Source organism: Mytilus edulis, chromosome 4 (genome assembly GCF_963676685.1).
Source record: "Mytilus edulis chromosome 4, xbMytEdul2.2, whole genome shotgun sequence".
Taxonomy (NCBI): Eukaryota; Metazoa; Mollusca; class Bivalvia; order Mytilida; family Mytilidae; genus Mytilus; species Mytilus edulis.
Window position 1 is genome coordinate 89689443 of NC_092347.1, and position 17138 is coordinate 89706580.

The window sequence follows — 17138 nt, forward strand, 5'->3', positions numbered from 1 at the left end:
GATTACCAATGAGACAAACATCCGAAAAAGTTCAATGAAATGAAATTGATGTTGTGATTTCATTTTTAATAGGCTTACGAAGCACTATCATGATTTAGTTGTCCATTAAGAAAAGTAGGGTCAAACCTGCTTAAGAGACCACATATATTATGAAAAAAACTGTCTTATAAAACCATTGATTTTAGGTCCCTCTGTAGTGCATTTAGTAGCGATCAAACCTGTATTAAAGGACCATCTGTCTTAAGATATCACTGTTTGTCTCTCCCTTAGGTGGTCTCTTAAAACAGGTTTCAATATACTACTGTCACAGATTAAAATATGCTCCTTTCGTCGTAGTCAATATTCCTTCCTTTCTAATACTCGCAATTACACCTCCGAATATCATGTAAGCATTCGAAATTGGAACGTCAGATCAGATTTTAATTGCACACAAAATATCATGGATGTCAATGAGAACGAGTTTACTCACTCTTTAGTTTTTCAGTGTTAATGTTTTGAAATCTACATTTTTATAGATATAAACAAAAACTGGACTTTCTTTTTAACATATTTTCAAGTTGTAATGAAATCGGTTCTCTTGCATAAAAGAAGTGTGTGATTTGTTTTACGTTCGTTGTGTATTTAATAATAATTGATATTTGTAGATCTTGCTACAAGATTGTTCAATAGTATCGATAAAGGATGTACAATTAAATGTATTTTTTTCACATCTGAAGTTTTGTCAAATTGCATGATATTGACCATTCATTTTGTAATTATTTCTATTTCAAGATCTTGGAACGACTGGTACGGTTTTATCAATAAATGATATTGCCCGAGAAGCGGCTGGATCTTATGAATGTGTGGCATCTAATAATTTACCACCAAATGTGTCCAGAGAAATTATTGTAACTGTTCATTGTAAGTTCAACATTGAGTAACTTATAGTTTCATCAAAGTTCACCACGTTTAATTGACCGGCATCAAGTACCTGATCAAAGTAAATCTAGAGTGACTTATTTTACCTATTCTAATTACTATATAGTTACTTGTTTTAACTTTTTTACATATCAATACTGAAATTTGTAAATCTCTTAATAGATGTTAAGCCCTGTTGGTATGATTAATTCGTTTTTCATGCAGTTTGAATCATTTTTTTGCGATTTCACTCAGATTAGTTAGAACAAAGAAAATGTAAGCTGTTTTTTTTTTATATCAACGGATAAGATTTAGGATATGGCACACGAAAATATACTTAACCTCGACAAATGGCTGATCTTCGAACTAAGCTGACTTAAAAAATATCTAATGATAATAACAGAGTTAGCTATAGAAAAACGTCACATTGAAAGGTGATGTTTATAGTACTCCGGAAGGGTAAACATTCCTGTTTTGGAATCATGTACTCATGATGTGCAAGTAAGTAAGCACCTGTCCTAAGTCAGGAACCTGTTGTTCAGTAGATGTCGTTTGTTGATGTGGTTAATACGTGTTTTTCGTTTCTCTTTTTTCATATGTATTAGACCGTTAGTTTTTCCATTTGAATGGTTTTACACTAATCATTTTTGGGACCTCTATAACTTACTGTTCGGTTTGAGCCAACTTGAAGGCTCCATGCTGAAGACGGTACTTTGACCTATCATGGTTTTTCTATTACAAATTGTGACTTGTATGGAGAGTTGTCGCATAGGCACTCATACCACATTTTCTTATATATAAATCCAAGAAAAAGAATGTCTAGCTTGTTAAGGTTGCTGAAACTTCTCTCTGGTCTTCCAGAAACGAATATCATAATTATTGACAAGGTACAAGTGTACTATAACTCAAATAGAAGTATAAAATACCAAATTCTTCTGAAACAGCATAACAAGGACAAATAAAAGTATGGCCATAAGAAAACAAAAAAGGCATAAAAGCAAAGGCATTTACTGGTACGAACTTGCCATATTTGTCATTTTCTTTTAGTGTTTACCATTGCAATTTCTTTTGACCATTTTGTAGATAAACCTCAGATACACCAACATAATGACCAAGTGTCATTGACATTTCTTTTGACCATTTTGAAGATAAACCTCAGATATACCCACAGAATGACCAAGTGTCATTGACATTTCTTTTGACCATTTTGTAGATAAACCTCAGATATACCCACAGAATGACCAAGTGTCATTGACATTTCTTTTCACCATTTTGTAGAAAAACCTCAGATATACCCACAGAATGACCAAGTGTCATTGACATTTTTTTTCACCATTTTGTAGATAAACCTCAGATATACCCACAGAATGACCAAGTGTCATTGACATTTCTCTTCGCCATTTTGTAGATAAACCTCAGATATACCCACAGAATGACCAACTGTCATTGACATTTCTTTAGACCATTTTGTAGATCAACCTCAGATATACCCACAGAATGACCAAGTGTCATTGACATTTCTTTTGACCATTTTGAAGATAAACCTCAGATATACCCACAGAATGACCAAGTGTCATTGACATTTCTTTTGACCATTTTGAAGATAAACCTCAGATATACACACAGAATGACCAAGTGTCATTGACATTTCTTTTCACCATTTTGTAGATAAACCTCAGATATACCCACAGAATGACCAAGTGTCATTGACATTTCTTTTCACCATTTTGTAGATAAACCTCAGATATACCCACAGAATGACCAAGTGTCATTGACATTTCTCTTCGCCATTTTGTAGATAAACCTCAGATATACCCACAAAATGACCAAGTGTCATTGACATTTCTTTAGACCATTTTGTAGATCAACCTCAGATATACATACCCACAGAATGACCAAGTGTCATTGACATTTCTTTTGGCCATTTTGAAGATAAACCTCAGATATACCCACAGAATGACCAAGTGTCATTGACATTTCTTTTGACCATTTTGAAGATAAACCTCAGATATACCCACAGAATGACCAAGTGTCATTGACATTTCTTTTCACCATTTTGTAGATAAACCTCAGATATACCCACAGAATGACCAAGTGTCATTGACATTTCTTTTGACCATTTTGTAGATAAACCTCAGATATACCCACAGAATGACCAAGTGTCATTGACATTTCTCTTCGCCATTTTGTAGATAAACCTCAGATATACCCCCAGAATGACCAAGTGACGAAGAAGCCTGGTAAGACAGTTATATTTGAATGTGTCGCAGAGGGTTATCCCCTTCCTCAGGTTGTTTGGAGGAGAAATGGAAACATCATATCCAGAACAGAAGCGTCGAATAAATTTAGACAGGATGTATATGAAGACAAAGATTCAATAATATTGTCTCTCCGAATCAACTACCTTGACGATAATGATTTTGGTATCTACACTTGTGAAGCAGAAAATAAATATGGGTCATCGGCACATGATTATACCTTAGAAAAAACAGGTAATTCCATTGTAGTATGCACATACACATAAAAGAGTTGGGACCAAACTTATGGCATCATAGTTGATGACTGCTTTTAAAGACATCCATTCATAGCTAATATGTTGTCCATCTAATTCTTATGTTTTCTTGAAAAAAGTAAACTAACAAAGTAAACATACCGACAAACACCGAGAAAAATTCAAAACGGAAAATCCTTAAGTAAATGGCGAAACAAAAGCTAAAACACATGTAACGAATAAAAAAAACCTGTCATATTCCTGACTTGGTACAGGCATTTTCTTATGTAGAAAATGGTTGATTAAACAAGGTTTTATAGCTTACTTAAACCATGTGCATTATCAAAATGTTTATTAGTAAAAAACTTCACTGCAAACAGAAAAAAAAATCGGTTTTGACGTTAACAGTCGAATTTTTTTTTAAAGCTTTATATGATACAAACTAGTGTTTCAAACACTCGCAATATCTTTGCAACTTCTCAAACGTTACCATTTTCTTAACAACTTCTACTCATTCACATAAGTTATCCTTTTCTTCACAACTTCTACTTACGTATAGAAAAAAAAATATAAGATATCAGATGTTATGGGTCATTTTCAAAAAATGTCGAATTTTCAGTACACCCATGCTAAATTTTTTATTTCTAATGGAAATTTCAGTTGAAATGGTTTAAATGAAAGCTTGTCTGATTTGTGATTCAGAACATTAATAATAAACACACCTAACATCTGTTTTGATAGATTAAACTGCATTTAAGGCCGATTTTGGGGGTATTTGTGTGCGTACAGTGTCAGAAAAACACAATTCAAATGATTTTATTCCGATTTTCTGATCGCCTTGATATCTGCAAAAGATACTTTTTAAGAACGTTTTTTATTACTCTAACGAAAAATCGTAGCTTCTTTATCATTGTATGTAACATATTATCTACAAACTAAATTCAATCAGCGTACGGGAGGTTCATGTCCATCCTGTTACCGCTACTTAAATCAGCCGTTAAATTTTTCTCCCTTTGAATATTGAATCAGTCAGTGTTGATTTCAAAAGTACAAAGTAATCTTTACTTTTAAAACGCCTCGTTTCTTGAACGACAGTGTAGAGAAAAGAAATTTCAAGACATTTAGTGAAAAAAATAGAGTGTACTTTTTTTTATGTCTATCCTGTTACCAATAAAGGCAACAGTAGTATACCGCTGTTCAAAACTCATAAATCCATGGACAAAAAACAAAATCGGAATAACAAACTAAAACCGAGGGAAACGCATTAAATATAAGAGGAGAACAACGACATAACACTAAAATGTAACACATATAGACAAAATCCCACGAGAATAACAAATATAACATATATATATAACATCAAAACCAAATACATGAATTTGGGATAGACAAGTACCGTGACACGTCTTATCGCAATGTGAATTTACACTCAAAAATAAGAGAAAAAAAACGACACAACGTTATAATGTAATACACACAGAAACGAACTATAATATAACAATGACCATATTCCTGACTTGGTACAGGGCATTTTTAAAGGAAAAAATGGTGGGTTGAACCTGGTTTTGTGGCATGCCAAACCTCGCACTTTTATGGCCATGTGAAATATAACATCAAAATGACAACACAGGACTACAATATAAATAAATTGGAGAACACAATTGACAAAGAATCACACGAACAACAGCCAACAAAAGGCAACAAGTTCAAAATTTTAATACGCCAGAAGTGTATTTTGTCCACACAAGACCTATGTGTGACGCACAGATACAAAAGTTTGAAAGCCGAAACGAGTACAAAGTTGAACAGCATCGAGGACCAAAATATCAAAAAGGTTGTGCCAAAAACGGCAAGGGTTTTCTGTTAAGTTACCAGAAAATCCCTATAATTTAGAGTAATTTATACTTTTGCAAACAGTAAATTTAATAAAATGAATATTCAAAAGATGTACATGATAAAGCTGAAGTATTAACTAATTACAGGAAACAACTGAAATACATTTACATAACCAGACATTTGAAACACAAAAGTAGACACATCCGAATACGTTTAAACCTCTACGCCAAGTGACGTCCTATTTGAAACTGAAAAATGACGAAAAAATGACGTCATTTGAATTAGTAAAACAGAGCATCAAAAAATGAAAAATGACGTCACATAAGAATGAATAAGATAGAATTAGGATTAATTTAAGATTATGTATTTGAACTAAATACTGATATTGCATTTAATAACAAAGCACATTTTAATTCTTATTAATATAAAACTGAGGTAGCAATTAACTATATTATAAAACTATGTCAGGTTTTTTATGAATCTAACTTCAAACGTAAAATATCGTATTGATTACTTTGAACGAAATCAAATCTGATAAATGAAGGCGGTGATTAATTTTCTTTACCATAACACATAAATATAATAGAAAAGACGTCAACACATTTGACAAAATCCGATGAGAATTACAAATATAACAATAAACATTTAAACTAAATACATGAATTTGGGATGTATAAGTACCGTACCACGTCTTATAGTAATGCGAGTTCACACTCGGCAAAACAGTCACAATCGGGAATAAGTCACGTTTGGTAATTAAAAGATTAGACGACATTATGACAAAATACAATCTACCATGTGGTAAAAATGTCCTTAGCTAGTTTGGTCAACGAAACATCGTATGGATCCACCAACAATTTTGATTAATTACACCAACAGTATGCTTGTAAAAACTGCAATAACGTGTTGGAAACCAAATTCATAATAAAAAACCATAATAATTTCACCAAAGGGAGTAGTTATTTCACAACAGCAATCAAAAACGAAGAAATTTGTCTATCCTGTTATGTCTATCCTGTTACTATGGTTGCTATGGTTACAGTAACAGGATAGACAATTGTAGACAAAAACGTTCATTTTTTTTTATCTTAACATATAGGTGCAAAACGAATGAAATGTTTCATTGCTTGAACTCATCTTAAGGTTATAACGTCTTAATCTTCCCAATTAAGCATTTGCAGTTGCCATACTGATATCGGTTACAGGATAGACAAAAAGGTAACAGGATAGACTTTTATATAGTGATGTATCAGAAACGTACGTTCCTGTTACCAATGAAATAAAGAGAAAAGTAAACTTATTTCTTATGATGGATTTAATTGATGTTGGGTTTATTTGAAAGGGTAAAAAAATGCCGAACAATATAAATTGCTATCTTAAACTTGCATTACTGGTGGTCATTTTTACAACTTTTGAAAACCAATTTTTAGAGGCATTTTTCAGTACAACCTGGAAAATTGGAAAACAATCTATTATTTTACAGAATGAATATATATGGAAGTTTATTCTCTTGAAAACCATCTAATTGGCTACGTAAAACAAGCTTAACATTTTATCTAAACCTTTTCTTAATACCCCAAAATACTTTTGAAAATGGTAACAGTATAGACAAAATATTGTACCACCAATCAAAAAATGTTTCAAGATATTCTTGTATGACTTCATTGAGATTTCAACTTTTAATATGTTGTTCGTAAAGTATTGTTTGTTTTGATTTGCTTATGTAGAGAGTTTTTTGAATAAGTAACTTTTAATAATTTCAAAATTCGACAATTTTTGAAAATGACCCTTATAATGATTATGTATACTTGTCTAATTTTAGGAGCTCCAAAAATAGCAGTTACATCTTCATTAGTTCGTAAAATGAAAAGTGAAAATGGAGATTTAGAATGTAGAGTTCGAGGTTTTCCTAGGAGCGTTGTTTGGTTTAAAAATGGAGAAAAACTTTCACCTTCAGCTAGCAGACGATATGCTATTGAAACTTACCAAGAAGATGACGTTACTGTGTCTTCATTAACGATCGTGTCGCTTGAGACTTCAGATTTTGCAGTCTACGTGTGTCAGGCTGACAACGAATTCGGAAGTGACGAAATGGAGATACGTTTGGAACAAAGTGGTATCGTATATTTTATCCTATTTTAATGTCTAATAATTGTGTCAATTTACACCATTTATCGAAATCAAAATATATATTTCAATTCAAAGTAGCAATTGACAAACTGAAAGACGGGGAAAAGTCAGAAGAACAAACTAACGACACGACTAAGGACAGGCACACTCATACCGAATATGGCGGGGTTAAACATGTAAGCTGGATACCAGCCCTCCTTCTAACCTGGGACAGTGGTGTAACATTACTACATGAGAACAAAACTATAAAAATCTATTGAAAAAAGGCTAAATTCATCAGATGGGTACAAACAGAAATACACCTTACAAAAGAGTGGACGTGGAAGGGTACTTTATTGTACATCCAAACAACAAAATAACACCAAGTACAGATCTGAGAGTACTCGCAGTTACTGACGGCTAGTTTAAAGCCAATAATAACTAAGAAAAAAATCATGTATGTAAGACTAAATATTCAACCAATACACATCCAACATACAATGGATTTAGTGTAAAGTTATAAACAGTTAGAGAAAAAAACATGACCGTGTGCAGTGCCAAGATACAGGTATCGTCAGATTGTAGATCCATGAAAATGCAATATAACAATTATATTTGGTTTGATTTTTATTTACTGACACACAATTAATATTTATACCAATAAAAACAATTCAAAGATCTAATTACAGTTGAATAGGTAACCCTTTTAAATAAATTTATTTAAAGGATCGATAAGTTTACCAAGACTATTACAGACATAGGTCAATTGTTACCAGTCGTATGTTTTCGCTTTTCTTCATGCCTTTGCTTTTTTTGCAAGTTTTATTTCACAGTTTGCAAATGTTTAGGCAACATTTCTTTTAAAAATTACAGTTATTGATATAAGTGGACCAACAGAAGGGAAAGTTGGAAGGGACATAACGCTAGTTTGCAACGCAACATCCGATACTATAGGAAAAGATGGTATTGTGTGGCTCAAAAACGGACAACGATTGGTCAAGTCTGCACGCATCACTACGTCACGTGATATTAATACAGATGACAAAAGAATTTATAGTAAACTGTTCATAAACAAGATGAAACTTGGTGACAAGGGAACATACACTTGTAGAACATTGAACCTCTTAGTTAAATCTCATTCCTTAAGTATAACTCAGGTTCCAGGTGAGTGAACAAACATATATTTTCTGTAGAATATAGAATATCTTGGTTAAATCTCGTTCCTTAAGTTTAACTCAGATTCCAGGTGAGTGAACAGACATATATTCTGTAGAACATATAATATCTTGGTTAAATCTTATTCCTTAAGTATAACTCAGATTCCAGGTGAGTGAACAGACATATATTCTGTAGAACATATAATCTCTTGGTTAAATCTTATTCCTTAAGTTTAACTCAGATTCCAGGTGAGTGAACAAACATATATTCTATAGAACATGGAATCTCTTGGTTAAATCGTATTCCTTTAGTACGATTCAGGTTTCAGGTGAGAGAATTAGCATACACCTGAACAATTCGTGTCTTATTTCAAACTGTGTTTTCCAGTACTAATGATTGGCATGATTAAGATGATGCTCCTGTCGTTATGCATGTACATGTTGATAATAGTTCTTCAAACACTGGATTCAGCAAACAGTGAAGTTCAACGTGAATTGTTTGTGTCTGTATTTAAAGACACATTTGATGCCCCTCCATAGCTCTTTTTTATTCCATAAAGCAGTACCTCAGGCGCTTGTATACGAAAGATCGTGTTACTAGTACATTATATACCACACCATAGGTAATTTTTCAAAGACAAGTGCCTGTGAATAAGTTTATTAATTGTTGCTGTTTTTTGTTCCTTTCAAATAACATCAATATAGTATTGCACAGGATGTAAATACTGTGTATGTAAAACATACAATCTTTATATGGTAATGTAAAGTTCAGATAAAAATTGATGAATGTTGTTAAAGAAGTATGTAATGACAAAGGTTAACCACAGGACCATTTGTCACAGGAGCTTGAACTGACCTAGGTGACAAACTGTCATTTAAAAAGAAATTGATTTGAAGAAAAAAATCCCGTTATAGGTCAATGTACGGCCTTCAACATGGAGCCTTGGCATGTATTCCCATGTATAAGTTGAACCAAAAATTTCAAAGGTCAACATTCTGTCATTTATGAAAATCCAAAAGAATCAAAATCTGTATGCACACCTTTTGCTTTTAAACAAAAATAAAACAAAAAACCCAAACAAACAGAAAGAAATAAAAAAAAAAAAGTGTAAGAAGATGCCATTAATGTCAAATTTATGTCACTTGAAATTGTGATCACAGTCTATTGCATTGAACTGTCTTTATTACAGATGATTTTGTCAACATAGACAAGTCTTTATCAAGTCCTGCAGACGTAATCAGAAAAGAAAATAGTGGGCCTATCAAACTTATGTGTAAAGTAGAAGCTTTTCCAAGAATAATGATATTTTGGTATAAATATATCGGAAAAAGCGACGGACGAAAGCAGTATACAGGTATTTAATATAAAATGAAACGTCATGATGCATAAAATCACAAAAATACTGAACTCCGAGAAAAATTCAAAACGGAAATTCCCTAATCAAAAACGACAAAAGAAAAAGAAAAAAACACATCAAACGAATGGACAACAACTATTATATTTCTGATTTGGTACAGGCATTTTCTAATGAAGAACATGATGGATTCAACCTGGTTTTAAAGCTAGCTAAACCTCTTACTTGTATGACAGTAGCATCAAATTCCATCATATTGACAACGATGTGTGAACAAGTAATTAGTGGGGTATCTGCCACAGGTAATATATCGAGAGTAAAAACTCTGGTAATAAAGCAAGAGGTTTATGGTGAAAGACAAAAGGATATACAAAAGTTCGTTATCTTCAATAATATCTAGCTGATAATGTATATCTGAATAATTAGAAGAACATACCAAGGGCATCTGATAATAAATCAACAGGATATCAAGGAATATCTGGTGATAAGTCGAGAGGCTATCAAGGGATGTCTAGTGATGGTCAGAGGATATCCAGGAATATCTGGTTATAAGTCGAGAGGCTATCAAGAGATGTCTGGTGATAGGTCAAAGGATATCCAGGAATATCTGGTGATTGGTCGAGAATCTACCAAGGGATGTCTGATGATAGGTCAGAGGATATCCAGGAATATCTGGTGATTGGTCAGAGGAACTACCAAGGAATGTCTGATGATAGGTCAGAGTATATCCAGGAATATCAGGTGATTGGTCGAGAGGCTATCAAGAGATGTCTAGTGATAGGTCAGAGGATATCCAGGAATATTCGATGATTGGTCGAGAATCTAACAAGGGATGTCTGGTGATAGGTCAGAGAATATCCAGGAATATCTGGTGATTGGTCGAGAAACTATCAAGGGATGTCTTGTGATAGGTCAGAGGATATCCAGGAATATCTGATGATTGGTCGAGAATCTAACAAGTGATGCCTGGTGATAGGTCAGATGATATCCAGGATTATCTGGTGATTGGTCGAGAATCTATCAAGGGATGTCTGGTGATAGGTCAGAGGATATCAAGGAACATCTGGTGATTGGTCGAGAATCTATCAAGGGATGTCTGGTGATAGGTCAGAGGATATCCAGGAATATCTAGTGATTGGTAGAGAAACTTTCAAGGGATGTCTGGTGATAGGTCAGAGGATATCCAGGAATATCTGATGATTGGTCGAGAATCTAACAAGGGATGTCTGTTGATAGGTCAGAGGATATCCAGGGAAATCTATTGACAAGTAGATAATCTATTAAGGGATAACTGGTGATAAACCAAAAGGCTGTCAAGGGATATCTGATGATAAATCAAGAGGATATCAAGAGATATCTGGTAATAAGTCGGAAAGCTATCAAGGGATATCTGATGATAAATCAAAAAGATATCAAGAGATATCTAGTTTAAAGTAGAGAGGCGATCAAGTGATATCTGGTTTAAAGTTAAGAGAATATCAAGGGGTCTATTTTTATAAGTCCAGATGATTTCAAGGGGTATCTGATTTTAAGTCAAGAGAATGCGAAGTGGTATACGGTGTAAAGACAAGAAGATACCAAGGGTATCTAGTGGAAAGTCGCATTTAATGATAAATATGAAAATAAAACGGAGGATGGATTTGCGGTTACGACAAATGGCAAAGAAATTTTGAAATGTTATTAATAAGTGAATGTCAGATGATTGCACACTTACCTTCTAAAAACCTTGGTTCAATTGCTTTCTTGTTAGCAGCCTCAGCATTTATCGGATTTCAAGGGAAATTAATGTTGATATAAATTGATATATAGAAATTTAAAGTATAAATGGAAGCAGAATTAATCGTTGATTTACGTCTCACAATCGCTATGATTGAATTCAGAAATAAGGGAATATGAAATAGTTTCATTTATGTTTTCATCATTATTATTTTTAACGTACTCTCCATTCCAGAAATAGCGTCTGGTGATGAAATGTTGACATTAGACAGCCATAGATCCGTGGCAGGGACATACCAATGTCGGGCAACCAATGGGAAACAATCGGAGGAGACACTAGATATTGATGTAGACATTCAATGTAAGAATGCATGTTTGAATGATGTTCCACGGCTCTGTTATTTTTTTATAAATCAAAACTCATTTTGTATTCTTGTCCTAATTAAGCATGATCTATTTGCCATTGGACATTTAGCAAATCCTAAATTACTAAATCTTAATGTGTAATAAACAAGAATTGTGCTTATTATGAGAGAAATGTCCTTTTTCATTGAAGATGTTTAAAACTGATCATGACTTTAATGGAAATTGTTTATTTTATATGTTATGAAGCTTTTTATTTTTTTTGGTTTATGCTAGAAGTTATCATTTTATTCTTTATGATTTATGCTTACATTTTTAATTTGCTTTATTTCATTTTAATTTTGTTTTGTATGAATATTTTAATTTTTAAAGTTTGAATACCTTTTATCCATAACATGTGCACGGTGTGAAATAACAGTTTTGTCGATTATGCGTTTTGCAGATCCTGTTAAAGTTTCAGTGTCCTCCCGTAGAATCAAGAAAGAAATTGGGATGCCATTAATAGCTGAATGCAATATAACAGGAAACCCAATCATATTCAACTATTGGGTGTCACCCAAAGGTCCTAATTCTACGTTTGACCATACATTAGACATTGTACCTCACGAAAACTATAAAACTATGGCAATGAAAATAATGAAATTAAATATAGAAGATTTTGGACAATATACCTGTGTTGGTGGAAACCACCTTGGCCAAGACTCAGTCAGTGTTACCATTTTACCACTTTGTAAGCCATTTATGATTTAAGATGTTTTATGTCAATTTTTGGCATCACATTTTTAAAGTTTAATACAGAAAATAACTTGCAGAATTCTAAAATATATGAATATTAAAATAAGGAGATGTGGTATGATAGGAAATGAAACGGTTATCCACCAAAGTAAAAATGAAGTAGATGTTAGCAATAACAGGCAACCGTGCGATATTTAACTGAGAAAACCTCATGCCGTATAGTCGGCTATAAATAGCATTAGCATGTACTAACTGCTATTTAAATCTGTTATTTCCCAGAAGTTTCAAAATATGTCATGGACATAGCAAAGTTTATTGCATACACATGTACTAATGTAGACTGTGTTATTTGACTTACATCAGACTTCTTATCCAAAAAAAATGGTGATTATGAAAGAACGAGATTTTCTCTCTCTTGAATATATCCTTATAACTTGTTGCCCACTAATTGCATGCAAATTAATTGTCCTTTACTGATGAAACAGTTATAAATATCATATGTTACGTTGCTCTTTTTGTTGGTTATTGAGACGAAACATTAATTTGTATAATATAACCGATGGTTTTTAAAAAAATAATAATATTATAGGCACTTAATTGTGCAAGACAAGTTAAATTCATATATTTGTTTTATAAATGAACATTTTATATTTTGCTCATCGTTTGAGGTCGTAATGAGTGACATTTAGTTGTGTATTCCCTTCCCCTTTGGTTGGTCTTTGGTTTATTAATATTTCGTTTGTAAATTATACCTCATCTTTACTTCTCTTTATTTTTAATATTTTTTCTCTTAAAGTTGCCACAACAACCCTTGCCCCTGCCAAGACTACCAGAAAAACCATGACCACAACAATTAAAACATTGACATCAACAATTAAAACATTGACATCAACAAAAGAGCCTATTACACCGGTGCCAATTATTATCACAACAAAGCCGATAGAGAAAACAACAAAGAAACGGAAACCCAAACGGACAACAACACCTTCCATACCTACTGCAGAACCTGAGTATAGAGAAGCAGGTAAAATATATGTTATCTATTGAGCACACTATGATGACTTCTAAACTTCACACCATACCTATGATGACTTCTAAACTTTCACCATACCTATGATGACTTCTAAACTTTACACCATACCTATGATGACTTCTAAACTTTACACCATACCTATGATGACTTCTAAACTTTACACCATACCTATGATGACTTCTAAACTTTACACCATACCTATGATGACTTCTAAACTTTACACCATACCTATGATGACATGACATTAAGACTATATGGACTGTGACTACTGAGCACGAGACTATATGGTTACAACTTATCCTAAAACAATATTATTACCAAAATGTAAATTTCAAGACCATATAGTGACCTTAGCCTACGTTGACTTAACATTAGGACCAGATAATGACTAAAACATTAAGACAATACAGTGACCAAACATTAAGACCATGTTATGACATAACCTTAAGACCATGTGGTGACTTAATCGTTAGACCATATGGGGACTTGAACTTAAGACAATATGATGACCTAACTTTAAAACCGTTTTGTGACATGTACTTGTGGACTATTGACAAAGGTATGTTGAGGACTGAATGAGAATCTTTGATCGGATTTGTTATAAAAAAAGCAACACAACGGGTGCCACATGTGGAGCAGGATCTGCTTACCCTTCTGGAGCACCTGAGATCACCCCTAGGTTTTGGTGGGGTTTGTGTTGCTTATTCTTTAGTTTTTTTATGTTGTGTCGTGTGTTCTATTGTTTGTCTGTTTGACTTTTTTTCATTTTTAGCCAGGCGTTGTCAGTTTATTTTCAATTTATGAGTTTGACTGTCCCTCTGGTATCTTTCGTCCCTATTTTGATGTATACTTTAGGCACTTGTCTACTTTTAACATCTGTATGTTTCCCTTTGAATGACAGTATTGACATGTGTATATTGTTGACGACAGTGTGTTACCCTCTGAATTACAGAATTGACGTATGCTACAGGCACTTGTTTACTGTTGTAGACTTACAATGTATGTTGCCCTCTGAAAAACCAAATTGATATATGAAACTGACACTAGTGTACTGTCGATGGCTTTATGTTGCCCTTAGAATGACGAGCTGCTGAAGACTATATGTTTCCCCCTGGATGGCAAGATTAACATATAAAACAGTCAATTGTGTACTGTCGATGGCTTTATGTTGCCCTTAGAATGACGAGCTGCTGAAGACTATATGTTCCCCCTGGATGGCAAGATTAACATATAAAACAGTCAATTGTGTACTGTCGATGGCTTTATGTTGCCCTAAGAATGACGAGCTGCTGAAGACTATATGTCCCCCCCCCCCTGGATGGCAAGATTAACATATAAAACAGTCAATTGTGTACTGTTGAAGAGTATATTTTTCTTGATGAACGAAACGCTCGACATTTGGTAGTGACAATTGTGACTGTTGGTGACTTCAAATTGCCCTCTTAATGGCATGATTGACATGTAGTATGTGCACTGCTCTACTGTTGAAGACTATCAATGTAATTTTATTACATTCAAGAATTGCTTTCTAATTGGCGTTTAATACACATGTAAATGAGTATATGTTTATCCATTGCAATAATTTATTTTTGGTGTTTACCTGGGGTTTTTTTTCCAGACAAAGAACAAGTTAAACAGGATAACCGAAACAAAAGTTCTGATATGACCATCAGCTATATTTTACTGACTGTGACAGTTGTCTTCGCATTCCAAAAATTGTTTTCATAGCAGAATCATGTACATATGTATGAATGAAGAGGCAGCTTGCTGGTATAAATGTAGAAAAAAATACAGCCAAAGTATTTGGATTCAATATTTCGTTTGTTAATTATCTATTTTATCAATTTGCAAAAAAGTCAATCAAATGTTTTGTTCCAATCAGAGAATCTGAAAAGAGGAGGTAATTGATTATTGTTTATTATTCATATATATATTTTTTTTGATTGGAATGAGACAAGGAGATAAGAAAAAAATATTGTAAGAATTGTCAACTAAGTAACACGTATTTTGTTGTCATTTCTATTCCCTTGAGTTGTTTCAAAATCTATACGTATATAGTGTTTGTATGGTAATTTGGTTCATTGTTTAACGATGTTTTCTTTAGTTTCTGTTTTTATAAAAAAAAAATATTTATACCATAATTTTTTGTTGAGCTTTTGTTGTATTAGACATGATTAGAAACTGTTTAAATTTTCTGTAGGTATGTTATATCTTCATTTTGTTCTTCGAAAATGGTTCCTCAGAAATCAAAGAACTTAAATGTGTTCATCTAACCAGTTTTGGTCACTTATCCAACGTCGTCCTGTGGTTTGATCACTTTAAAAAACCCGGTCAGATTTTTTTTTATATTTTTGTTTTAACTGGTACACGATGTTGAGACCTATACTAGCCATCATCTATTTAAGCACGAAACTGTAAACTGAAAGTAGTGTGACTGCAACGTGTACCCCCTCATGTTCATAAGTTTTTGTAACATGTTTTAATCCTGATAAAACCTTTACGTTTGGTTATGAATGAGAGTAAGATTACACACGTGTTTATGAGTGTATTTATTTTAATTTATGGATACTGCACAGAGACATACATGACTCTCTAAATTGTGTAAATAGCATCAGTAAGTTATCATTGTATCTTTTTCTTTTTCACTTTAATTTCTATGAGAGTTTAGAGTTTAAGAAATTGATTAGTTCAGATGACCCAAAATGATTTTACACTCTGTATGTCTATATCCTTAACCATGCTCCTGTAGTCTAGTAGATGTTGTTTACCGTTGATCATAATTGTTTTTTTCGTTATAGCTTAAATCAGGCTGTTATTTTCATCTGTTTCATTTTTACAATTTTTTGTTTTGCTCATTGTTTATGTTCGTACAATAATCTGTTAATATGTACACCAATCTTATTTTCTCTTTGGTAGTTATCTTGGAGAATTATTGTTTGTAGTTTCATGAACATTTATTTTGGTTCAGATTATACGCATGTTGGTGGTTTGTGATCTGTTCTAATGAATGATTCTATTTACCGTTAAAAATAGATGAGGAATTAGATGCAATAATAAAATATGTCTCATTACTGTCAATACAATTTATTTAATCATTGCTTAAAATTTGTAAATATGTAGGACTCTAAAGTGCGATGGGGACGCTATTTACAGTGCGATGGACACGCTAAAGTGCGATGGTATACGCTAAAGTGCGATGCTTCCATACGCTAAAGTGCGATGCTTCCATACGCTAAAGTGTGATGGTCCGCGAAAGTAAAGACGTAAGAAATGTAGTTGGATTATGACGTTAACAGTCGTTTATACAAACTAAAAATGAACAGGCCGGAAAATAAACTACAGACATTTGATTAACAACTTTTAAACCAAAGATTTATGACTTAATTTAAACCAAACCGTGCTTTGTCGGCTAAAGCAAATGTGTTTTATTTTGGTGGCTTGAAGAA

The 17138-nt window shown here is 33.1% G+C and overlaps 1 protein-coding gene across 3 annotated transcripts in view; it reads left to right on the top strand.

The window, feature by feature from the left end:
* The window catches only part of LOC139520956 (contactin-5-like), a 42803-nt gene that overhangs the window by 24379 nt on the left and 1286 nt on the right, over window positions 1-17138 (top strand). The window contains exons 5-14 of one of the 3 annotated variants that reach the window (XM_071314064.1): window positions 772-900; window positions 3090-3389; window positions 7047-7340; window positions 8207-8497; window positions 9681-9845; window positions 11797-11922; window positions 12367-12654; window positions 13456-13683; window positions 15311-15888; window positions 15945-16800. In XM_071314064.1, the coding sequence (XP_071170165.1) occupies window positions 772-900; window positions 3090-3389; window positions 7047-7340; window positions 8207-8497; window positions 9681-9845; window positions 11797-11922; window positions 12367-12654; window positions 13456-13683; window positions 15311-15420 (1931 nt within the window). In that variant the 3' untranslated portion in view covers window positions 15421-15888; window positions 15945-16800. Of the gene's footprint in view, window positions 1-771; window positions 901-3089; window positions 3390-7046; window positions 7341-8206; window positions 8498-9680; window positions 9846-11796; window positions 11923-12366; window positions 12655-13455; window positions 13684-15310; window positions 16801-17138 lie in introns of those variants that run through there. The other 2 variants (XM_071314063.1, XM_071314065.1) reach the window with 2 other exon arrangements.